Source organism: Phodopus roborovskii, unplaced genomic scaffold (genome assembly GCF_943737965.1).
Source record: "Phodopus roborovskii unplaced genomic scaffold, PHOROB, whole genome shotgun sequence".
NCBI classification, from domain to species: Eukaryota; Metazoa; Chordata; class Mammalia; order Rodentia; family Cricetidae; genus Phodopus; species Phodopus roborovskii.
This window is the reverse complement of record NW_026126638.1, coordinates 5,508,125-5,534,696: the sequence shown is the minus strand read 5'-3', so window position 1 is coordinate 5,534,696 and position 26,572 is coordinate 5,508,125. Positions and strand designations below refer to the sequence as shown.

The 26,572-nt window shown below is 37.3% G+C and overlaps 2 protein-coding genes and 1 pseudogene across 2 annotated transcripts; all 3 read left to right on the top strand.

The window, feature by feature from the left end:
- Nucleotides 1–7,078: 7,078 nt before the first annotated feature.
- On the top strand, nucleotides 7,079–8,047 carry LOC127212899 (taste receptor type 2 member 104-like). The gene has a single exon (XM_051173090.1). The coding sequence runs from the start codon at nucleotides 7,079–7,081 to the stop codon at nucleotides 8,045–8,047; it is 969 nt and encodes a 322-aa protein (XP_051029047.1).
- A 9,826-nt stretch (nucleotides 8,048–17,873) lies between these two features.
- On the top strand, nucleotides 17,874–18,786 carry LOC127212898 (taste receptor type 2 member 114-like; annotated as a pseudogene).
- Nucleotides 18,787–21,554: 2,768 nt separating this feature from the next.
- LOC127212897 (taste receptor type 2 member 105) lies at nucleotides 21,555–23,672 on the top strand. Its single transcript, XM_051173088.1, has 2 exons — nucleotides 21,555–22,480; nucleotides 23,396–23,672. Exons 1-2 carry the CDS (start codon nucleotides 21,555–21,557, stop codon nucleotides 23,670–23,672), a joined length of 1,203 nt encoding a protein of 400 aa, XP_051029045.1.
- The last annotated feature ends 2,900 nt before the right edge of the window (nucleotides 23,673–26,572 follow it).

The window sequence follows — 26,572 nt, the reverse complement described above, 5'->3', positions numbered from 1 at the left end:
TGTTGTAGTTGTTGTTTTTCCTACATAAAAATATTCCTTTCCAAAGTAGCTTCCATCTGTCAGAGATTTAGTTACCATAAAGGCCTTAACTACTTTCCATAACATATTGGTTCCTTGTTAAATGGAAATTCTCTGGGTGTAAGTAGTTGACATTTACATCTTAGTTTGGATAGTAACAGTAGATAGAAGTTATTTGTCTTTCAAAAAACATGATAAAGAAAACCTAAGGATGACAGAAAAGATGCTAAAATTCAATACACAGTAAGAACCAAGATATTCACATGAAGGATTATTAAATATCAAGATTGTTGTTGAAGAAGTAGGATTTACATATCTCCCTTATTTCCACATTAGAATATTGACATAAAATTAAAGTTTTATCATTATTGCAAAATGATTAAAAAGGCAGTGGTTTCCAAGTTATATTTATAATATATATGAATATGTAATATAATATATACTGAATGAAGTATATAGTATATGTGTGTATATATATAGTATATATATGTATATATACATATAATTAAATTTACACTAATAAAGTTCATTATTCAGAATAAACTATGATTTATTATATATACCATGAACTTACCCTATAAAATTATTTGTATCACCAAAATTGGGGGGGAGGAAGGGTATACATTACTTGAGAAGCTTTATAATACAAACCAGATAAAACGCTGCCTGAAACTCATGTAGACTGCATGAAAAAGAATCACATCACATCACTAGATAGAATGTTTTCCAGAGATGACTCTTAGGGGTTCAATGTCATGACCAATTTTTCCTGGGGAATAGCAAGACCATTATCAGTGGCAACTAGGTCTTGCTGGAGAGAGAGAAGCCTTTCACTAAACCATTGACAAAAACAAAAACAATTCATTCCTGTTGTTTTGCTAATATCTTTGTGAATTTGATGTTATTTGTGGATCAAGGACAGCCAGAAAAATGTCATGAATCTACTGGCTTTATTGAGCCACTCTCTACTTGTGGGGTGCTGTCTTTGAAGGGCTGCAGTCAGAGCCAGCCAGGCAGCCCACAGTTCATACCTGAGAAGGGGAGTCTTGACCAAGAAGGGCTAGATAAAGGAGTTAAGAGAAAAGACAGAGACACAGAGACATAGGATAGGTGTCAGGAGGGCCTTTCAATCCAACCCTGAACAACATTAGTTTATTCTTTAACATAATTAAGTACCCAAATCAAAAGTGGGGACAATGGCATAAGACTTATATTATCATGTATAAGGGGCAAGGAGACTTACTTCAGTTAATCCTCCAGGTACTTGGTAGCCACACCTGCTATCTGGCTTTCAAGGTTGAAAATAAACACACCTGAGCCCTGGTCTATTGTTTAAATAGAGAAATCTGCTACCGGCCACCAAGCTATAGACTTAAAGCCTAAGTATCATTTTGAACTTTCTGACCTTTAGTCAAAATGGAGTAAAGCGAATCTTTATGGGCCCTGACAAATTCCCCTTCTAAATTTAATTAATTAATACCTGCACTTCTGCTACAGGACAGACTACTGGGTCTGCCTTAGGTTGTCTTTATTCACCTTCCAGCCATCATTGGAACACACATTCTGTTGGAGGGGAGGACTTGCTCTTGTCCCAATTTAATGTACCAGACTTTGTCACCTCCCCATGGGAGCCCTTACCTGTTGGGAACAGTGGATGGGGGATGGGCTGAGGGGGACACAAGGTGGGAGGGAGAATGGGAGGGAGAACTTTGATCGGAATATAAATTAAATTTAAAAATAAATTTAATTAAAAAAGACTTCAAGAACAGTGTTAAATAGGAATGGATAGGAGATAGTCTTGTACTGTTTCTGATCTTACATAGAACTCTGAGATTTTTTTCCCCCTTTATGATTATATTGGCTACAGGATTTTAATATTTGGCCTTTTTTATGTTTAGTTATCTAACTCATGACTTTTATCCTAAAGAGATGTTAGATATTGTCAAAGGCTTTGCATGTTACTAGTAGAATGATATTATAATCTTTTTTTATTTAATTTATTATTTTACATGTCGATCCCAGTTTCCTATCCCTCCCTCCCTTTACCCTCTCTGCCCCTCACATGCACCCTGACTACCCTCCCTTCCCCTCACCCCACCCCAATTCCACATGTAGGGCAATGCCATCCAGGTGGGGTTATGTAGATCTGTCAGGTCATTTGAAGTTTATTCTATTTATGTGATAGACAACATAATTGGTTTACATATATTGAACATCCATGCATCTCTCAAATGAAACTAACTTGGTAGTGATACCTGCTCTTTTAAAACATGGGTTTGAATATAGTTTACCAATAAGAATTTGTGCATCTGTGTTCTTTATGGATATTCATCTATTAATTTTTTGTCTTGTGTGGTTTTGATATCAGCATCATACTAGCTTTATAAAATGAGTTTGGAGAAGCTAGAGAGATGGGTTATCAGTTAAAAAATCACTTGTTGCAGACAAAAGGATTCCATACAGAATGGGAAAAGGTCTTTACCAACCCCACATCTGACAGAGGGCTGATTTCCAAACTATACAAAGAACTCCAGAAACTAAACATCAAACTACCAAATAATTCAATTTAAAAATGGGATATAGATCTAAACAGAGAATTCTCAAGAAAACAATCTGAAATGGTGCAAAGAAACTTAAGGAAATGTTCAACATCCTTAGGTTATCAGGGAAATGCCAGTTAAAACCACTTTGAGAATCCATCTTACACAGATCAGAATGGCTAAGATCAAAAACACCAATGACAGCTTATGCTGGAGAGGATGTGGAGAAAGGGAAACACTCCTTCATTGCTGGTGGGAGGACAAACTTGTACAGCCACTGTAGAAATCATTATGGCAATTTCTCAGAAAATTAAGGATCAACTTACCTCAAGACCCTGCAATAACATTGTTGAGCATATACCCGAAGGAGGCACATTCACACCACAAGGATATTATCTCAACTAGGTTCATAGCAACGTTATTCCTAACAGCCAAATCTTGGAAACCTAGATGCCCCTGAACTGAAGAATGGATAAAGAAAATGTGGTACATTTATACAATGGAGTATTTCTCAGAGGTAGGAAACAATGACACCCTAAAATTCTCAGGCAAATGGACAGAACTAGGAAAAACCATCCTGAGTGAGTTAACTCAAAACCAGAAAGACAATATAGTATGTACTCACTCATAAGTGAATACCAGCCATAAGCAAAAGATATCTAGCCTATAATCCACAACCCCAGAGAAGCTAGAACCCTCTTCCAGAAACAGATGGAAGTAGATGAAGAAACCAACAACTAACCAATTCCTGGAGTACAATCGAAGTGAGGGAGGAGTGATAACATGAACAAAGGAGTCAAGACCATGATGGGGAAACCCACAGAATCAGTTGGCATGAGCTACTGAGAGATCACTGACTCGAGTCTGACAAATGAGGAATCTGCATAAAACCAAACTAGACTCCCTTAATATAGGTGACAATGGTGTGATTGGGAAAATATATGAGGTCACTGGAAAAAGTCCAAGATCTAACACTAATGCACAAACTGACTTAGTGGAGCCCATTCTATACAGAGATAGCTGCTTCCTCAGCCTAGACTAAGGGGTGTGGTGGGGGTGGAGAAATACTTGGTCCTGCCTCAAGGAGATGGATGATGGGACAGACTTAGTAGACTTCCTATGGGAGGATTTATCCTCTCCGAGGAGCAGATGAGAGGTGGAGGGAATCGGGGGAGCAGGAGGAAAGGAGGGTCAGGGAAGTGGGGTTGGAATGTAAAAATCAAATTAATTTTAAAAATTAAAGAAGAAAAAAACTCCCCAAAAATCACTTGTTGCACTTGCAGAGGAACCAGATTTGGTTCCCAGCACACACACACAGCGGTCAACAATTATCAACAATTATCCATAACTGCAGTTTCTAGTGATCTGATGTCCTCCTCTGACCTCTATAGGCCCCAAGCATCAACATGGCACACAGACATACATGCAGGCAAAATATCTATGCACATTAAAAATAAATAAAGTTTAAAAAATAGTTTTAAAGAATTTAATTTTCCCTTTTTGCTGTTCATGGAATAATTTATACAGTGTTGGTATGAATTTTTCCTTGAAGTTCTGGGAGAATTCTGGACTAAATCTATCTGGAGTAAATCAACTGTTTTTTTAGGTGGGACACTTTTTATTACTCCTTTGACCTTATTGATGATTATGAATCTGTTTAAATTATTTATTATATCTTGGTTTAATTTTTGTACATTTTATGGTACTGGAAATGTGTCTATTTCTTTTATGTTTTCCAATTTTGTCAAATAGAGTTTTTTACAGTATGTCCTTGGGATTTCTTTTTTGTTTATTTTATATAACCAAGTCCATTTAAATGAAAACAAACATTTATAGACAATACTTGGGAATTTGGGCGTCGCTCTTTCCAAACTACTTCCTGCTGGTAAGGGGCGCTGTCATGGGGGATTCTAAGAAGATGCAGAAATCCTGGCTGTAGTCTGTAAGGCTGCTTTGTCCAGCTGTTTTGATTGTAGGATCACCTGGTACTCTGTTTCAGGCGGTCTGGCTTGATCAAACCACATTAGTCTGGAAGGAATCCACAGCTTTTCATTTTCTGTGGAAACAAAAATAGAAATCCTTTTCTCCAGTAACTTGTCCTTGAACTTAAATTTTGGAGTCAAAGCATTTTTTATTTAATTTATTATTTTACATGTGAGAGGGCAGAGAGGGTAAAAGAGAGGGAGGGGGGAGAGAGTGAGAGAGGGAATGAGGGAGGGAGGGAGAGAGGGAGGATTTTTTAGATTCTAATTTTAATTATAACTTCTCCCTTTTCATTTCTAATATCATTAATTTGGTACCATCTCTCTTTCAGCTAATATGGTTAAAAATTTATCTTATTTGTCATTTCAAACAATCAGCTCTCTGTTTCAATTATTCTTTGTATAGATTTTGTGGGGTTTTGTTTGTTTGTGTCATCTGTTTGCATCAATTGTCTCTGGATTTGGTTTGTTATTGTTTTTCTAAGATTTTGGTACATCATTAAATTGTTAATTTAAGATCTCTCAGTAAATAAACACATATGGAGACCATGTTTGGAAGTTTATAATTAAATACAAAGGGGTACAAGTTCGTGTGAATTAAGATATTAATGAAATATCATGTTTTAAGAATGAATTTTAATAGAAATTTTATAGCAAAAATTGCAGCACATTGAGAAAAATAAACAAATTATAATTTTTAATTATTTTTTTAATCTGTACTGAAAATTTGTCTTGACATATTCAAAATGATGTTCAGTAACTGTAGATGAGAATTTATTAAAGCAATCTCCAGTCATTCAACCTTTATTTTCAATCAGAAAGAGCAAAATTACTGTTTAAACAGAATCCAGGGAGAGGGTTTGTAGCCCAATAAGAGACACAAGTTGGGTGATAAAGTCTAGATTTCTTTATGAAGCTGGTAACTCTCCAGTTTTCATCCTGAGGACCCATTTGTAATTTTTATAGCTAACATTCACATAACCACAATTTCAATCTTTTGAGAATATTGCTGAAATTCTTGGTCCAGTTTTCTCAAAAGCTGTGTTATAAAATTAAAGTGTCTTCTCAACATTGCAAGAATTGTAAGAAAATCTAATGAATGTCTAGTGAAAGAAAATCATGTCCCCTTGCCCATGAAGGTGAAAGCCTTAGCCCCCATTTGCTGATGAAATATTCATGAAGCCAACACACCAACAGGACCCACTTATGCTTGATCTGTGTACTAAATACACAGCTCTTCTAGCTCTTCTGGGCTCAAATTTTATTATACATGAGGTATATATTCTGTTGGTTCTATAATATTATGGAAACTGAAATATATAGCAATACCCTAGCTCAAATCACAAAAACAAAAAGAAAACTAATAAAATTAAAATTAAGATACAAGTAGTACCAATTTTAAAGGCATACTTTGAAATTGAAATGAAGAATAAGACTAAAGTATCTAGCATAATGATGAGAAAATAGTAAAGACTTACTGAATGCTGGATTTCATTGTTGAGCTTTACAATAACCAATTGGTTTAACTAAGAGTTTCCTGCCTTTGTTGAATGTGAGTTCCATGAATCACAAAAGCTTAAAAATTCTATCTACCAATATTTCCTTAGTGGCAAAGGAGAGCATGCTGTATTCGAGCACTTGGGTGATGCTTATTAAAGGAAGAAAGGTATAGATGTTATCAAAATAAAATATGCTGACTGAAGGAATGATGTGGAAGACCCTTCATGTCAAAAGTGACCACCATGAATTCAGTCACAAAAGCAATGATGTGGTTGTCAGTATGTAAGACACAGTAGCTGCTCAGAGATATTTGTCAAAACCATCAAATTTTAGCTCATAGTTTTATTTAAAATTATTGTTTGACAGACTAAGTAGAAACACTCTATTATTTCTATATATTGTATTTCTTGTATATTTAAACTTATACATCTATATATTTAAACTATATTTTTTAGCACATCAAATTCTTTTTCTCTCTCTTTTTTTTCATTCTCGCTAGAGTTTTGTTTATTTGTTTGTTTTGTTTATTTTTTCTGGAACTTGTCCTTGGCTCAAGTAGTTGTAATTCCCCTAGCTCAGCCTCCCAGTGTCTTAGCTGGTACTGTACATGGCTATGTGCCACCATTTCAAACTAATATTAATGGTTGGTATTTCAAAATATATAATAAGATGGTTTCTGATATATACATATATATATATATGTATATATCATCCTGAAGCATATGCCTGAAATTTCGACTCCATAGCTGAGTTTTTCTATGTAAAATAGTCTTAGAGAATCAAAATTCATGAAACAGAAGCTTTCATTTGGTTACTAACAAATCTCAAGTAGGCAGCGAGTCTGCTGACCTTCCATGGACTCACCAATTCCTACAGAAGCAATAACAAGGAAAGCCATGGAGATATTTCTGATATAACCACAGGCCAATCCTGGGCACTTCTATGTCTTCATGAACAAAGAAGAGAAAATCACTCCTCCATCAAGCAGCCAATCTATGAAACATTCTGCAGCCTGAGCAATCTTAGGAATCTGCAGAGATGCTAAGTGCAGCAGAAGGCATCCTCCTTTTTGTGGCAACTAGTGAAGCTGTGCTGGGAACTTTGGGGAACACATTTGTTGCATTTGTGAACTGCATGGACTGTGCCAGGAACAAGAAGCTCTCTAAGATTGGCTTCATTCTCACTGGCTTGGCAACTTCCAGGATTTGTCTCATGTGGATAATAACTTTTGATACATATGTAAAGTTATTCTCTACACATACACTTAGCTATGGCAAGATATATGAATGCATCAGTTACCTATGGGTAACTATGAATCACCTGAGTATCTGGTTTGCTGCCAGCCTCAGCATCTTCTATTTCCTGAAGATAGCAAATTTTTCTCACTGCGTATTTACCTGGCTGAAGAGAAGAGCTGACAGTGTTTTTATCACTATGGTGGGATGCTTTTTTGTCTCGTTGTTTATTTCTATCCCACAAATTGTGAAGATGATTGATGATATTAAAATGCAATACAGAAACATCTCCTGGCAGGTTCACCTAGACACACCAGAAGCAAAGGAGTTACTTTTCAGTCATGTCTTTTTTCAATTTGGAATTCTTTTCTTCTTTATGGTAACTGTTATTACATGTCTCCTGTTAATCATTTCTCTTTGGAGACACAACAAGCAGATGCAAGCTAATGTCTTAGGATTCCGAGACCTCAACACAGAAGCTCATATGAAAGCCATGAAAGTTTTAATTTCTTTTATCGTCCTCTTTGTCTTGTATTTTGTAGGTTTGCTCATAGAAATATTATGCTTTCTTTGGCCAAATGGGAAACTGCTATTAGTTCTTGGTGTGATAATTGTACTCATGTACCCATGCTGCCACTCATTTATTCTAATTTTAGCCAACAACCAGCTGAAGAAAGTTTCCTTGAAGTTACTGCAGCAGTTAAAGCGCTGTGACAGTGGAGAGCTCAGGGACACACGACAGTGTGGCATGGGAACGAATGCCCTGGTATAATCTGGTGAGGAAATCCTTGAAGAACTTTTTCACATGCACTAGTCCTTACAATAGTTTGTAGCTGAAATACCAAGCACTATACTCTTCTGCAGCTGCTTTAACTGTATTGTGGGGCTCTTTCTCTGGAGTGGGATTTGTATCCCACATGCAAGTTCAACTGCTCAGTCAGCCTCCTTATGCTTCAACTTCTTTATTCACATTTGCCAGGGAAGCAACCCTTCTGTGTGAAGACTTTTGTGATGATTTATCAGGTTGACTATGTCTGGAATTAACCCCAATGCAGAAATGGAGGAAACACTTGTGATCCGGTTCTTGAGGCTAGAAGACACTGGCTTTGATCTGGACCTTGGGGTAAGATGACATATGCCTTTAACCCTGACCTTGATGCAGGAAGCCACACTTTTAATCTGAGCTATCCTATCTGTTGGGAGCATATGTAAGGATAATGGAAGAAAGAAGGGTTTGGTCTTTGCCTGCTTCCCCTTGTCTTGTCAGCACATCCATCTGTTCACTGGTGTTGAAGTCTAATCCTTCTGAATTCCAACACAGACAGAAGACCAGCTGAGACATCCAGCCTTGTGGGACTGAGCAACTACTGGATTCTTGGACTTTCCATTTCCATTGCTTGTCTCCAGCCTATATGTCATTCCAATAAAATCCCATATATACCGATTCAAATATATAGACACATATAGAGACATATAGAGAGAGATATAGACATGTCTACATATATATATAAACATACATATAAAGATATAGATATATACATATGCATACACACATACACACACAGAGAGAGAGAGAGACACATATCTATATAGATAAAGAGAGAGAGAGAGAGAGATCTTCATTCCATAAGTTCTGTGACTCTAGAGAACCCTGACTAATACAACTTTCACTGGGAAAATAAACACTCAAAACAAGACTGAAGTGCTGATACCACTTCCACAGGAAGACACAAAAGAAAGACATCAAGATACATCAAGATAGACAGCTGTGGTCACCCCTGATATTTACAATATGGAACTGAAGAACAGAAAAGAGCACCTTTGCTGTGTGCAGTTTTGCTTCTCAAAAACTCACTGTTGTTTTCACCTATTAAATGCCAAAGTTCTTGTTAGTTGGTCCTGATGTAGTAGCAACAGTTACAATAGTGAATGCAACTCTGAAAGATAACTAGACAAGCAGAGTCTATCTGCTGAAGAAAGAAGTCTGTAGTGATACTCTTCTTGTCCAATCTTTTAAAATGAGTCCATCCTACATCAGTTAGTGTTGAGGACAGATTCTGCTGAAAAGGAAATCATTCAAAGAAAATCACATGCACACACACAAAAAAATTATCATGTCTAACCAGAGCACAGGAAAATATACCAAGAGTAGAACATGTGTGAGGTTTCCATATACACATACAAATACATATGCACATATGTGTATAGAAACTTATACTCAACAGCATTTTGAACTTTTCATTTTCAAATTTGATTATTATATATAACCTAATATATGATGTTAGGATATTATCTTTGACAAACTACAGAGTGTACCAGTTTTCTGAAGCCTGGATATTTCTGTATATAAAGACATCGTTCATTTTCTCTGGGAGGTTTCAAAACCAATACTTGCATTTTAATTAATAGGCTTGGAATGTGCAGAAAGATAAGAAATGATAGAAAAAGAACCAAATAAAACAAATTCAAAGAAAAAAGCTCCTTGTAATGTCACTAGCCAGTGTCAAACAAACTTACCAATCTGATTCATTAGAAGTTTTATTATAGCTTGTAATTTGAGGAACTATGTATTGGTGCTTATCCCAGTAATATTAGAACTGTTTTATTTATCAAATTTTTAAAAATTATATACAATTATGAGTTTTGAATTTCTATAGTAGGCAATCTTACAGGTATATAATAATATACTTATCTTTATCATATTGTTTAATTTAGCTTCAGTTTCCTACTGTTTCAAAATAAATAAAAAATAACTGCTATGAAATATGAACACTGAACCTATATACACTAGATATTTTTAGTACTAACTCTGCTTGATGATTAATATGATTAATATTCACTATGGAATAAGCAAATGATCTGGAACGTCACTGATGTCATGCGGTTTAGACTGAAATCTAATTTAGGTTAGGAGTGAGACTGAAGGAGCTGGAATCAGGATTGGAAAATAGCATTGTGCACAGAAGGTGCAAAAAGAGAGTGCTGCACGGGACTGCACATCCAGAGTGACAAGTGCACAGATGACAGAGTTTCAATTACTTAAAGCTTAATTCTAATGGAGGGAATTTGGTAAATTCTGCAGAACTGCTCATAAAGCAACATTGTAATCGTGCATAAGTATCTATCCTCAAAATCACATCAACTTAGTACTTTAAAGCTATTCTTATTATGATGCCTTTCAAAACCACCTTCACGTTGCATATGTGGTTATAATTACATAGGATTATTAGCTAATTACAGGTGCACTTTAGGATCATTTATTACGTGTTTGTCTTAGCAGGTGGCAAGCTTTCTATACATTAACGTTATGTTGTGTGTGCGTTGTGACACTTTTTCCTTTAAGTTTGAACGTTTCAGAAATAGTATTGTTACATAAACTATTATCTGCTTCATGGTCTCTTCTGTGCCTGTTTATGTTCATGCTAATTTAGTTGCGTTGGTGCCTATGCCTTTATTCCTATAAAATGGTATAGATTATGGGACCTAAAATTAGACAATTGAAAGGTAGAAATGCGAAAAGGATTTTAAATACTTGAAATAGTTTACTAACCATCATCAACATGTTTCCATATCAATTTTAAGATGAATACAAATGATAAAAGTCATAGAGGGTAAGAACAGGCTATGGCAGGCAAGTGACAGATATAGATAATAGGTATTATGATTACCTCTATCTATAAACTGTAAGTGTATGTCCTTTCTCTTTAGATGATAGAAGTACAGGTGAATTGAATTTACTTTCTTAAATGATCTATAAATTCCTAAATATTCTAGGTAATAATTCTTATGGCCAGAAAACATAATTTAATAAAAATTAAAGTGTCTGAGAAATATGTGTGGTGAACTCACTTAATGAGAGACTTGTAAGTGCTAACTGAAATGCTGTTGTCTTTACACTTCTTGTTTTTAACGTACAAACGTGTGCTGATGTATTTTTATTTTCTTTCACTTTGTTGAATTGGTCCTCCTCAGTTTTGTTATTTTTTCATTTGAGCCCAGTTATTTGAACATTTTCTGTGGTAGTTATTCCTTTCAGGTTGCAGTATAGCTTTTGGTCAAAGATTTCTGCAAACTACAAGAATAGTCTCTGTCATGTCCACCTCTTCCTGTTCTCAGCCCTCTGTTTAAGGGGAAGTATAAAGTGGCTGAGGTTGTGTGGTCTATCCACAGTCCTCTTCAGCAGCTGAACTCTGTGGACTAACTGCTTCTCAGAGCAATGTGATCAGAGCCTACTCCTACCTTCTTTAAGGGTCAGTTGAGGAAAGACCATCTGAATGGTACCACTATCTGTGTGCCGGCCAGACCAGAACAGGAGAAAACTTCAAGACCAATCTATGTCATGCATCCTTATTTTTGAAAGTCACAAACAAAACTTCCCAGGGCTACAGTGTAAAGAAACCATTGGTCTTATGTGTCAACAAGAAGAGAACACTAACATGTTCCATTCCAACGACTATATTTTTATAGCAGCGTGTATCCAGAACCCATTTTCAGCATATCCTAAGACCCTCAGCCCTAAGGTCATAGAGCTGGTTATCTGCAGAACCCTCACAACTATGGTCTACTGAGCATAGACCAGGTTTCACAAGGACCGACTGGTCATCTCACTGTGTCTGCTGACACCATGCTAAATCGGCAGAATCGCTGTCTCTCTCTGCCCCTCATTTCCCTTTATCTCGATTGTATTCCAGTGAGAAGCAAGCAGCCCAGACAATGAGAGTCACCTCACAGGAGAAGAGGAGGAGGATAGGCCATTTTCACACAGTTAGATGAGCAGTCCACAGAGCAAGAGTCACCCACAGAGCAGGAGTCACACAGCACAGGCAGGCAAGGGGCGGTGAGGACACTGTCAGATGGTTGGGTGAGCAGATCTCCTGGGAAACTGTCTGAGTTCAGAAAGAACTGGAGCAGAAAGCTTTGTGTTTGTTAGGTCCTTTTTCTCTCTTGCTCACGAGGACACTCTTTCTTTCTTTCCTAAATGTGGTACAAGTTTCCATCCCAGACCTACAAGTTCACAGTCAGTAACACATCTGGTTGCCAACACTCTCAGACACGACTGAAGCTCACTGTGTTGAAGTGCCCCCATCTTTTCACCATAATTCTACAGAACACACAACTGCTTTGGCATCTAGTGAGGATGGGACCATCAGAAAAGAAAAGAAAAACTCAGCCATTCTGTCCTGATCCCACCTGACCAAGAATGTTACCTTGATATGGTCAATTCAAACTAACAACCAAATCATACCTCAGTCACTCAACTGCTACAAGCTGCTATCCTCACCTAAGACCACATTGATAGCTTGTCCAATTTCTACTTAAAACTTTCATAACAACCAGGCGGTGGTGGCACACACCTTTAATCCCAGCACTTTGGGAGGCAGAGGCAGGAGCATCTCTGTGAGTTCGAGACCAGCCTGGTCTACAAGAGCTATTTCCAGGACAGACTCCAAAAGCCACAGAGAAACCCTGCCTTGGGAAAAAAAACAAAAACAAACAAACAAAAACTTTCACAACAAGCCAACCCTCCTCCACCCATCCCAACAAAAACACACACTCACAAACATCAACTTCCATCTACAAATGATTTCAAGGTACTTGTACCTATGCCTAAACTGGGGAAAGCCATTGTGGAACAAAGAAGGCAGAGACTGTCATGACCTTGTAGACCAGCATGCTTCAGTGAGGTTTGGATAGTGATCGGGATGAAGGAATTAGCCTAGGAAAAGTTCTGGACCTTTATACATTCCTCTACCCTATCCCTGGAGTTGACTCTCCATAGCTGACTAGAGAAAAAATGTTGGGGAGGGGATTGAGGGGGACCATGATGAAACATTAAAGAATGTTCAAGGAAAGAAGTTTAAACTAACTAGGAACAGTAGGATAATAAAAGCCAGGCTTTGCTAGGAGGAAGTCTATGATAAGGACCCTTCTAAAATCAGATACACCACACATTGGCATTACTAGCTCCACTATCTTCCAAGGACCAGGGGGGAAATTCCTGTCACCCTTTCCCAGGCCATAACTGTTCTTGTCTTCTAAGCTAAAAGAAGCTGCCTTTCTGAGGCCCAAAGGTGAACTGCCAGAAAATGGACTGTTTGACTCTAAGAAAAATGTCCATGTATACACTGGAGTCCTCACTTTGGTAGATCCTTGGAGAACAGTGGATAACTGCTCACTGCAGTAGAAGAATTGTCTAATATTGTGTTGGGCGATTCCACTGCAGTGCCAGAACATGTGATTCTCAACAGCAGCCTAGCAATAGACATTTTCACCCCCGAAAGCTGGGAATTGAATTAACTGCAAATTTCTAAATGATGCTGGCTCTCTATGGGGGCATCAAGAGTATTAGTTCGTCCACCTATTGCAGCCTCACTAGCTGATCAGCAGGCAAAACCTCTGCAGGCAAGCAGCTCCATTCACCCACATTGAACCCTGGAAACTACAAGTCCCACTGAGCCTCACGAAACCAAACATCCACCTGCAGCATCAGTGGCCCCTGAGAAACAGACGCTGCCTGCACTAATTGGACAAAGAGCGGGCCCCCAGAGGTACATATACCATCTACACTGGTTGGAGGGAGAGATGGGTGAATACCAGGCAAGAATACATTCAACAACACAAAGAGCAATATGGCACTTTCAGAACCTACTGGTTCTACAACAACAAGACCTGAACTTCCCAATGTAAATAAAACAGAAGAAAATGATGTTAAAAATAATTTTGTGAGGATGGTAGAGGCCCTTAAAGAGGAAATGAAAAACTCCTTTGCAGAAACTGAGGAAAAGACAAACAAAAATTGTTGAGGAAATCAATAAATTCCTCAAAAAATTTTTGAGGAAATCAATAAATATAGCCAAGAAAAAAAAACAATCAAACAAATGAAGGAAATGGTTCAAGACATGAAAATTGAAATGGAGGCAATAAAGAAAACACAAACAAAGAATTACAGAAATAAAAAATCTGGGCAAATGAGTAGAAATTGCAGATGCAATAATAAACAACAGAATGCAAGAGATGAAAGAAAATCTGGGGCATTGAAGATATTATAAAGGAACTAGATTCATCAGTCAAAAAAACCACTAAAGACAACAAAATTTGCCCATGAAAAGACCAAACCTAAGAATAATATGAATAGGAGAAGAATACCAGCTCAAAGGCACAGAAAATAAATTCAACAAAAGTTTTCCCAACCTAAAGAAAAACATGCACATGTCCATGAAGATACAAGAAACTTACAGAATACCAAATACACTGAACCAAAAAAAAAAAAGTCCTCTGGCCACATAATAATCAAAACAAAACACTAAACTTGCAGAATGAAGAAAGAATATTAACACCAACCTTACCGCTTTCCAGGCCCAGACCAAGGTTATGACTTGGCCATCCTCAACATCCACCTCATCTATGATCTGTTGCTGTAGGTGAAAGGACAGCACAGACCCAAAGCAGCAGGATCTCTACAACACAGGACAACAATGGGGTACCCATAGAAAAGAGATCATATAAAAAATGTATGCGATCAACTATCAAGTACTTAATTGTGGTACAAAATAATGGTGGCAACTTTGTGTCATATTTTCTTTTCATGATGGAATCATGAAATGTATTTATTATAAATAGTATCATTTGTGGTATGGCTATGCTTACTTTGTATTAATAGAAAGAAGCACTACTTTATTAAATTTTATCAAAGGAATGATTAAACATTAAGATTTTATTAAATGCTCAGCAAATGTATAAACTGATTCAAACTAGGTAAATTTAGACATGTCAGGTGAGTAACTGAAGGAAGAAAATGCTGTAAATACAATATGCAATTCTCAAAGGTTTTAATCTAATAAAATATTAATGAAAGTGCTTGCTATATAGACAGACACAAGACCATATAGACAGACACAAGACTATATAGGCAGACACAACACACTTTTGTATTGTTTCTTGACATTCTCCATGTGAAATATACATATAGTTTTTTTCTAGGCTGAGATGGGCCAACCTTGCTACTGGAATAATAAAGTTGTCACTCTACATTGATTTATCACTGAAAAAAATACATTTTGTTACAAGTGTTATGAGATTTGAGATTTTATACCAATTAACTCAATTAGTAGTTTCAGGAAGTAACAGAGAAGTAATATTCCTCATATAAACAAGAAAACCCACTTGAGTACTTTAATAAAATAGACAGTGACATCGGGAAATACTTACCATGAGTCCTGTGCTGCGATATCAAAAATCTTCCCACAAACTATTGTCTGGGCCACAATTTAGCAATGCCAGTCTAGGATAACTACACCTAATTTCTATACCAGATTTTGAAAAAGCATCAACTGCACTCAGAGGCACAGGGGACTATAAATTGTGTAAGTGATGACTTCTTAAATATTGATGTTTGCCAATTTGGTCCAATGCCATAATACAACATGGACCTTGCTTCTCATAGATACTCTAATTACCTCAGCAGAAGAACTCTCAGGAGCTACTAAAAAATAATAATAATTAAAAATAAATTTTAAAAAAGGAAAAGGACATCAGTGCTAAAATTATATACAAATGGAGCTCTAGTTTCTATCCAAAGCTCTAAAAATGTTGTCAAATAACATCAATGCCTAATGGCCGATATTCCCCCATTTTAATGTGCCTACTTGGTGTTTTCATCAATATACTTGACACGTTCTGTGACTTTCTGTGCTAAGTCACTATAGAAAGTCATGAATTTGCTTCTTCGCAAGAACAAGGATTTAGGAGAATTAAATTTTTGTTCCAGTCCCAAAATAAATGTCTCCTTTCCTGCTTTGATGTAAGAGCTATTTCTTTGATCCTCAGTGGGTTTCTTCTAATCTTCTCCTCTGTGTAGCCTGGATGTGCTGAAAACACTACTACCAATGAGTCTCACATTCGTCTTCAGCCAGTCCTTTGATGGTGTCTAAGTTGTTCATCTCAAAACAATGTACCCACTGACATGGTGTGTCATGTAGATTCCTTTCTACAGAAGAAAGCACACATGTGTTCATACGACATAGAATATGCATTAATTACCTTTATCATTGTACCATTAGTAGTTTGTTTGCATATACCTTATAATTCTATATACTATTTTATTTATGGATTTAAATTGTGCTTATAAATGAAAACTATTGTGGTGATTTATTGTTTGTGATCTAATAAAGCCACTGGAAACCAGAATGCAAAGCTAGCCACAGACACAGAATCTGGGCAGTAGTGGCACACACCTTTAATCCCAGAACTCGGGAGACAGAGGCAGATGGATGCTGTGAGTTTAAGGCCACCCAGGGCTACATGAGAGTGAATCAGTCTTAAAGAGAAATGGAGTTCATGCCTTTAATCCCAGCACTGGGGAGGTATATAAAATAGGAGCAAGTTCTCGTATTCTGGCAATTAGTCTCAAGCCATGTTGAGGTCAGGATTGCCCCAGCCAGGATAAAGGTAAGAGAGCTCTCTGGTAGCTTGGTGGCTTTGTTTCTCTGATCTTCAACTTTAACCCCAATATCTGTCCGTGGGTGTTTATTATTCATGCTACAAATTATGATGATTTTTTTCTCCCTTTTTTTTTTTTTGTTCCTTTCCTTTTTTCTTTTTGTTTATTTGGAATTATGAGGGTCCCCCCCAGAAGAGAGCTGTCACTGTGTTACCCAGGCTGGCCTTAAACCCTTGAAGACAAATGATTCTACTGTCCCAGGGTAGTAGAGTGCATGGACTTAAGTATATGCCTATGACCATCTAGTGATACTGGCTTCCACAATTAAAAGATGAAAACCAGTGTTAGATTTTGTGCTTTCTATCCTTGCTACACATATCTCTGTGAAACAGAACATCTAAGGCCAGTGTATGTTTATATAATGTAGTATTGATATAGGTATTCAGAATAAATCAGCACAAAATAGCTAACATCAAATGGGTGGGGAAACCCAAAAGCACAGCAATCTATTAAATACCAACTTTAGGCTGAGTACCACTTTTGGATGATTCTGAGGTTAGAGAACCTCATCTTCATTTCCCACTTCACCATCCTGCCAGTAGGTGTGAGTTGGGATCTCATCCTTACATCTGTGCAGCCTTGCATACTGCCCACCTGTGTGTGGCCCTTCAGTACCAGAATGTGCTTGGGTTCCTACTGGCATATCTGACCTGAAGCCTTCATCAAGAGTGAACAAAGTATGTTTGTTCAGTCTGCCACTGTTCAGTCTCTCATCAATGCCCCAGGCTACTGTGTCCTCCTCCTTTCCCTCTGTCAGACCATGGACCTCAAAACCCAACACTTCTTCAAATGCAAAATAGTCTCACAGGGACAGGTAAAACAGCCAAAGCAGAAACACTCATTTACCTACTAACACATTGCAAGGGAGATATTCAGTCTGCTGCATCCTGTAGACAAAGCTAAGACTTATGGGAGCAGCTGGAGGGAACTCAATGAAGACATTTCACATTCCACCACAAAGACTTTTTGGGTGTGTTGAAGTCTTTAGAGGAGGAAGATAAAGTCACTCCTTTATTGGGCATCCAATAGATGGGATATTCTACATTGGATAATCTAAAGCAGCTGCAGTGGAAGCCAGCTTAAATAAACATCAGCAGAGATGTTGAATGCAGTGGAAGGTGTCCTCCTTTCCATTGCAACTAGTGAGGCCGTGCTGGGAGTTTTAGGGGACAGATTCTTTTCCCTTGTGTACTGCACAGACTGTGCCAGGAGCAAGAGGCTCTCTTCATTCTCATAAGCTTGGCGATATTCAGATTTTGCCTCATGTGGATGTTAATCTCAGAGACATACATTAGGATAATCTCTCCACAGTTTCTGTCTCCTATCAACATCACTGAACACATCAGTTATCTATGGCTAGTTATCAGTCAGTTGAGTGTCTGGTTTGCAGCCAGTCTCAGTATCTTCTATTTCGTGAAGATAGTAAATTTTTCCCACTATGTATTTCTCTGTTTAAAAAGAAAAATTAATATGGTTTTTCTCTTTCTGCTTGCTTGTGTCATGGTTATTTTCTTTCCCTGTAGTTGTGAAGATAGTTAAAGGCAATAAAGTACCATATATAAACACACCCTGGCAGATCCACATGAAGAAAAGTGAGTTAATCCTTCACTATGCTTTCACCAATGAGGGAGTATTTTCATTCTTTATGGTAATGTTAATTGTATGTTTTCTGCTAATCATTTCCCTTTGGAGATCCAGCAAGAGGATGCAATTAAATGAATCAGGATTCAGAGACCTCAACACTGAAGTTCATATAAAAGCAGTAAAAGTTTTAATATCTTTTTATCATCCTTTTTATATTATATTTCATGTGTGTTAGCATCAATGTAATATATCTTTTCATCCCAGAAAGCAACCTGCTATTCATGTTTGGTTTGACAAGTGCATTTATGTATCCCTGCTATTACTCATTTATCCTAATTCTACCAAACAGCTGGCTGAAGCAAGTCTCTGTAAGGATATTACTACACTTAAAGTGCTCTAAGAAAGGAAAATATACCAGCGCCACATGACAATCTGGAAGAGAAATGAATGATCTGGAAGAGTTTGGTGGGAAAAAAATCCCTGAAGCCCCTTTTCTTTTGTACTGTGTTCTTTTATTGATTTCAGCTATTATCAAACATCTAGAATTTTCTGAACTGTCATGACTGCCTCTCAAGGAATCACACCCACCGGTGGGATTTTAATGTTACTTACAGGTCCATTTGTACAGTCAATTTTCTGACTCCTTAACTTCTTCCCGTACATTCACCAGAGGGAAAACATCAACCATAGACTATCTGATATAAAGAAAGACTCCTTGCTGTGCCTAACATCCAAAACAAGACCTCATTATTATTGCCTTGGTTTTCCTGAACCACTGACACCCTTTACCCAGAAGACCAAAAGAAATGGAAACCAAGATAGACAGTTATAATCAATCTTGGCATTTGGAACATGAAACTTTTGTGCACATTTTTACTTCTTATAAAGTTATCTTTATTTAGTTGGTTGGTTGGAGTTTTTTATTTTTTTATTTTTATTTTTTTTATTTTATTTGGTTCGGTTTGGGGTTTTTTGTTTTGTTTTGTTTTGCTTTTTGTTTTTTTTTTTTTTGTTGTTGTTGTTGTTGTTGTTGTTGTTGGTTTTTTTTTTTTTTTTTTTTTTTTTTTTGACTCAGCGTTTCTTTGTTTGGCCCTAGCTGTACTGGAACTCACTCTATAGATTTGCCTACCACTGCCTCCCAAGTAACAGAATTAAAGATGTGCACCTCCACCACCCAGCAAGTTTCCTTTATTTTTCCCCGTTAAACCACAAAGTTCTTATTATGTTGGGTATTTCATATAGTAGTATGGTCATAATAGTGATAAGTAGTTAGAAAAATAGTAATGGAAAAATAGATCAGCGCACCCATGAAATGATTCTATGCTTCTTTATGCCATTGACACCAGCAAACAAAATTTCAATGGCAAATATTGTCCTTCAAGTTTTCAGTCAGGGAGGGGGTCCTCAGGCCTTGAAAACAAAACAGCCTGTTGCCACAGGTGTTGCTTACCCACTAGAACTTTATATTAAGACCCCATGGAAGAAAACAGGGCAATCTTTGGTCATTGGACATTGAGGCTGAAACTGTTACTGACATGGAAGGAAAAGAGAAATATATATAATTAAGTCAGCAACTCTGTAAATCAGCAAAAGAAATAGCTAGTTGAGTGAGGAGACAGCTTACAGAATGGGAATAAATCTTTATTGTCTAGCCATATATTCAACACAGGATTAATACCTATAAAAAAGGATGAGTTCAAAGTACTAAAAAAAACACCAAACCAAACAACTTAATAATTAAATGGGCTAGTGAGATGAAAAAAATCAACTCTTAGAAAACTCACAAATGCCAATAAATATTTCAAATACTATTCAACAACCTTGGCTACGCAGGGAACACAAATTAAAACTAACTGAAATTCCATCTCACCCAAGTCAGAATGGCTGTCATCAAGAAAACAAATTACAACAAATGCTGACAGCGGCATTGCTGGTGGGAATGTAACTTAGTCTTCAAAAGCATAAATAGAACTACCATGTGGCCTATCTATAGTAATATTGACTATACATCAAAGACCCTTGGACTTCGTGCTTATTGCAACACTGTTCACATTTTTCATGTTAAAGAAACTGCCTTGGTGTCCATGTAGAACAGAACAGAAAAAGGAGATGGAGATCAATTCTTCAGTAAAGATTAGTGAAGTATGTCATCTGTACAAAAATGGATGCAACTGGAGCAAACTAGGTCAGCCTCAGAAAGACAAATTTTGAGCATTTTGTCTCCATGAGCAAAGAAAATAGGCAGCCTGCAGAATGAAGTGAAATATTCATTATCTACCCATATATCTATAACGTATTAAGTTCAAATACTAAATGTTGTCAAACCAAAAAAAACAGATTTTATATAGATAGAACATATATGTAAATATATAAACACACACACACACACACTTGACATGAAAATAGTTGAAAAATTGTCTAAGAAATAGAAAAGAAAAAGAAGAGAACAATAGTGGAAGTTTAAAATATTAAAATCATGATGTAGTTGAGTCAGAATATCTTTATGAAACCTATCACTAAATACAACTATTAAGTACAAATACAACTTTTTGTCATTCTGAAACTTACCATACCAACAAAGGAGCTTACATTTTAATTAAACAATAATTCAATATCCCAGGATAAAGTGGCTATCTCATTAGTTTTTTTATTTGTACCTTCAGATTATGTCTATAAACAATGAAATTATGGTTAATTTTCTCCTTTGCTTCTTTTCCTTTCTTAAAATCTTATTGGTTTTAGTGTTGTGGAATTTTCTTTCCTTCATAAGAAAGCTGTGGGTGAGCTAGCTGGTCTCAAACTCACAACTCTCAAAGAGCTGGTACTATAAACATATACTATCTTACCCAACTCATGATGGTGAGTTCATATTTAAAGCATGAAATTCAGTGTTGTTCCTGTTGTTTAAGTCCTGTTATATATCACCACTCCTACTCAACAACCAGACTTATTCCATGTAAAGTAGTCTAAGAAAGAAGCAAAATACATGAAACAGAAACTGTCATTTGCCTATAAGCAAAACACAATAAGATATCTAGTCTGCACACAGATTCCACCACGACATATTCTTAATGCTTTGAAGCCTTTATTTGAGAAAGAAAGAAAAAGTATTCTAACAGTCAGTCAATACAGAGGACATTCAGCAACAGGTAATATATTATAGATGCAACAGAAGCAACTGTGTGGGTCTGCAGACATGCTGAGGGCAGCAGAAGTCCTCCTTTCTGTTGCAACTACTGAAGTTGTGCTGGGCGTCTTAGGGAACTCAGTCATTGTGCTTGCCAACTGTGTGGACTGGGCCAAGAACAAGAAGCTCCCTAAGATTGGCTTCCTTCTCACTGGTTTGGCGACTTCCAGGATTTTTACCATATGGATAATAACTTTAGATGCCTGTACAAAGTTATTCTTTCCGACTATGCATTGGTCTAGCAGTCTAACGAAAAGCATCAGCTACATATGGGTGACTGTGAATCACCTGAATGTCTGGTTTGCTGCCAGCCTCAGCATCTTCTATTTCCTGAAGATAGCAAATTTTTCACACTGTGTATTTCTCTGGTTAAAGAGGAGGACTGATAAAGTGTTTTTCTTTCTAGTGGGATACTTGCTAATCTCATTGCTAATCTCCTACTCACTCGTTGTGAAGATAATGAAGGATAATCAAATGAGGCATATAAACAGAACTTGGGAGATCTTCCTGGAGAAAAGGGAAACAATTATTAACTATGTTTTAGTCAACATTGGAATCATTTCTCTCTTTATGATGACCCTGACTACATGTTTCTTTTTAATCATTTCTCTTTGGAGACACAGCAAGAGGATGCAATCTAATGGCTCAGGATTCCGAGACCTCAACACAGAAGCTCATGTGAAAACCATCAAAGTCTTGATTTCTTTTATCATCCTTTTCATCTTTCATTTTACAGGTATTTCAATAGAAATCATATGCCTATTTATCCCGAAAAACAAGTTGCTCTTTATTTTTGGTTTCATAATGTCATCCATGTATCCGAGTTGTCATTCATTTATTCTAATTCTAACAAGCAGGCAGCTGAAGCAAGCCTCCGTGAGGGTACTGAAGGGGTTAAAATGCTGTGAGAAAGGAAGAGATCTCAGGACCACGTGGTAGTCTGGAATGATAGGAAGGAAATTATACGTCTTTTTCATTTGAACAATGCTCTTACATTGTATTTGGGGAAATGTTTCAGCTTCTTTTCAATTTTTATTTATTGTCCTGTGTGGGTATCTGTCTGTCTCTGTCTCTGTCTCTGTCTATGATATCTGTGTGTGTGTGTGTGTGTGTGTGTGTGTGTGTGTGTGTGTGTGTGTGTGTGTGTTATAGGAGGTGGAAGATGTGTTGGTGTTGCTTCTAACACAGACGGGCCAAAGAGCTGGCTGTCTCCCTCCACCTTCAGGAAGGGTGTCTTTTGTTGCCGACACTTTGATGTCTCTGGCTAGCTGAGCTCAGAGCTTTCAGACAATTCACCCATCTACACCTCCTTTCTCACAGTAGAGTTCTGGAATTACAGATGCATGCCATTGCAGCCAGTTGTTTTAATAAGGGCTCCATGGATCGAACTTAGCTCACGTGGTTTCCACAGCAATCATTTATACCCAAAGAACTTTCTGGCCAGATCCTTCATATTGGTTTTTCACTGTTGTATTAAACTTTATGAAAATCTTCTGCAACTGTTGTGACTATATGTCTTGGAACCTCACCGTATGGTAGGATTTCAATACTACATGAAAATTTGATTGCTCAGTCAGCCTCCTACTCTGCCCACGCACTTGGCAGAGGAAAAACATCAACCTGCAGACTTCTCCAAATAAACTTACACATTTAGAATAGAAGTCAAACACGATTTCATTGTTATAAATCTGATACCCTTTCCCCAGAAGGACTCACGGACAAAGGAACCAAGGCAGATAGTTGCGGGCGCTCTTCACATTTACTACCTTAAACTCAAGAGCGGGGAAAGGCGCTTCCTCTGTGCTCAGTTTTACCAATTATAGTGACTGTTCGTTCTTTCATCGAGTCAGTCCCACAGTGGCTGTTACCCGGGGATATTTGAAGAAGCAAAACTGTTTGGAGGAGTGGATGTGGCTCTGTAACCAATACCCAGAATTTCAGAGGCCATCTGTCGGAGAAGGGACGAGAGCAACGACGAGAGGATCACCACGCTGTTCAGCCCCGGGTATTCGAAATGAAGCAGTCACGGATCAATTGGAGCTGAGAAAAAGATTCTGCTGGGGAACGCATTCAAAGCAACAGCGTCTGATCAAAGCAGAGAGTGGACCCAGGCCAGGATCTGAGTGAAATAAGCAATGCCCTGCTAAAGCTTGCAACAGATATGCACATATGCATATCCATGTACCGAAACCCACGGGTGTATCAGGAAGGTTGATTTCTCAGTAATCAATACTCAAACTTGAGTAAATATTTTTGAAGACTAACTTTGACAGACGCTGAATGGGTATCATATAATGAATATAGTCTAGTAGTATGCAATGACAAGTATTCGTATTTGTATTTTGTAACAAAAGCTTCTGGAAGTCACCGAGCAAATTGCCCAGGGTTGTATTAGGGAGAAAAGGTTATCACTGAGGAGAAGATGGCTTACACTGAAGCTGAGTAAGCTGAGGTGAGGGAGAGTGAATAAGGTAGTTTCAAAATGGGAAAACAGCCGTGCCGGGAAGCATCAGAAAACACTGAAAGATGGCAACGTAGTGTGACCCGGGCACACAGGGAGGACTTTAGATAACTTAAGAAAAATTCTAATAACTATTTCTATTATGAAATACAGACAGCATAACTTATTTTAACCATTTTAAGAGTGTAACTCTAGCGCACTGAATAACTTCACAGTTATGTGGAAATACTGATTCTTTCTAAATTATTAGGGACATTCTGAGTTACTTATAATTTGCCTTAATCATAGCAACATTTCTATGAATGCTTTTTAAAGCAAATTATTTTACAATGAAATTCAATATTGCTCACTTTCTGAGCTCTTTAAATATTAGGTTTTTCCAGTTAAACTAACACTGCTTTGTAACAATTTGTACAAGGATTTTATGTCTTAATGACTGCTCAAAGTTACTTCGTATTTCAAGTAAACCTTTGTTCTAAGTTATCATTAAAACTTGTATGATAATTAAACCATGAAAAGTTAACCTACCGCCTTATGGAAATAAATATTTTTAAATGTATATGATTGTTAATACTCAAGAATATAATAGAGAATTCATTTTTAAAATTTCTTTTTAGAATAGCAGTAGGATAATATTTATGCAAATGGAAAAATAAATAAAATAACTACAAACAATTCTCATAGAGGGGCTGTTTCACTTATTTTGGAATATATTTGAAGCAGGAGGGATAGCTTAGAGGGTATGGACCCTTGCCACCAAACCTGGAAATATGAGTTCAATCCCAAGGGGCCACCTAGAAGAAGCAAAGAACCAGTTTCTTCAAGTTCTCCTTTCATCTCTACATACACACACCACCCCATTATGCATGCACACACACTCACCAGACAGGCATTTAACAAGCTAACCACTGAGCCCGAACGCATACACTCACGCACAGACAACATAAAGGTGATTTAAAAATTACAAATTACACATTTTAGAGACTATCACAGTTGGACTCATTGGATATGCATAACGTGTTGTTTATAGTTGTGTAACATGTTGGCTCTCTGCATTTTGTTTCTTTGTGTTTCCTTTAAGCAAAACCCTTTGAAAATGGTAAAGACAGCTTGACAAAGGTAACTGCAGGTAAAGTATACAGCTGTGGTAGTTTCCCAAGATGACAGGATTTAGAATCATCTGAGGGACAAAGCTGCAGGTGTGTCTATCAGGTTGCTTCCAGACTGCGGATATATTGCAAGCAGCCGCTTCAAGCAACCACCACCAAGATTTCTCCACACCTGCCAAGTGTAAGTCCAATAAATGTTCTTTTCCATAATTTGCTTTGTATTGATATCAAATAGGTTTTAGTAGCAGCTAGACAAATAATGAATGCAAAAAATGGTACCAGAAGGTGGGGATGTTGCTATGGTAAACCTGTCCATATGTTTCATAAAGCTTTGGGATTCATTTGTGGGATGAATGAGGAAAAGCAGTACTCTGAGCTACAGAAGCTATGGCCAGCTTAATACAACATCCAACATGCGGACGATGTTATGGGACACCAGAAAGACAATAGGAAGACAGAAAGAAAGACTGCATTGTTAAGAATACAGAGAAGAACAAGAATTCCTTGGAACAGGACCATAGGCCAAAGATCTGGCTGTTTTGTAGCCATGACCAGCAAACATCAGTGAGGCTGAATTCGGAAGTGGTGACTGACATTCTAATTTGAAAGAGGAAATTTAAAGATAGCAAAGTATCAACTGTGGCATCATTATTGCTTACTATTTACTCTTAGATTTACAGTAAAGAAGGGCTGAAAGATATGTTTTTTTTAATGATGCAGTTTGCTAAAGAAAGTAGTGTACATTTAAAAATTGCAGATGAAGCAAATGTGGAGAAAGAACTTAAAATATTCACACGATTGGTCTCATCAAAGAGAAAGTACCTGTTTGACACTGCGACAGAAAAGGCACCCTGAAGGCTATACCCCATATATCAAAGGCCCATGTCATAACTATACAACTTCATTTGATCCAGGAATGCCACCACAGCAGTTACTCTAAACTGACCCTGGGCAAGTGTAACCCTGTGTAATTCAATCTGTAAAACCCAATCTCAGATTGCAAAGGGATTTTCTTCATTGTGTTAACTGAAGCTGGAAGACCTGCCCACTATGAGTGACACCACTCCCTAGGCATGGAGATCCTGAACTGTGCATCAGAGAAGGGACTGAGCATTAGGCACCATGTGTGCATCCAAGGCTGTGTTCTTCTGACTGAGGTAATAAGGTCACAAGCTGTTTGAGCCTCCTGATCCCTTTCTTTCACCCACTCTGATGGACTAGAACCATAAACTAAAATAAACTCCTCTCCCATAAGCTGCTTTTGGCACAGTATCTCGGTCACAGGAAAGAAAGTAAGACATTATCACTCTGTAGATGATATGAGAGTCCAAACTGGGATATGATCTCATAATGTTAGATTCTTAACACCTCTTATGACTTTTCTGTTCTGTATGAAAATACCTCTATTCTAATTTCATTTCTGTTGCTATGATAAAATGTCCTCTCCAAAGGCAACA

Coding starts and splice junctions, on each gene's coding strand:
- LOC127212899 (XM_051173090.1), top strand. CDS start 7,079: ATGCTAAGTGCAGCAGAAGGCATCCTCCTTTTTGTGGCAACTAGTGAA.
- LOC127212897 (XM_051173088.1), top strand. CDS start 21,555: ATGCTGAGGGCAGCAGAAGTCCTCCTTTCTGTTGCAACTACTGAAGTT. Junction 22,481..23,395: donor AGAGATCTCAGGACCACGTG/GTAGTCTGGAAT, acceptor TCATCGAGTCAG/TCCCACAGTGGCTGTTACCC.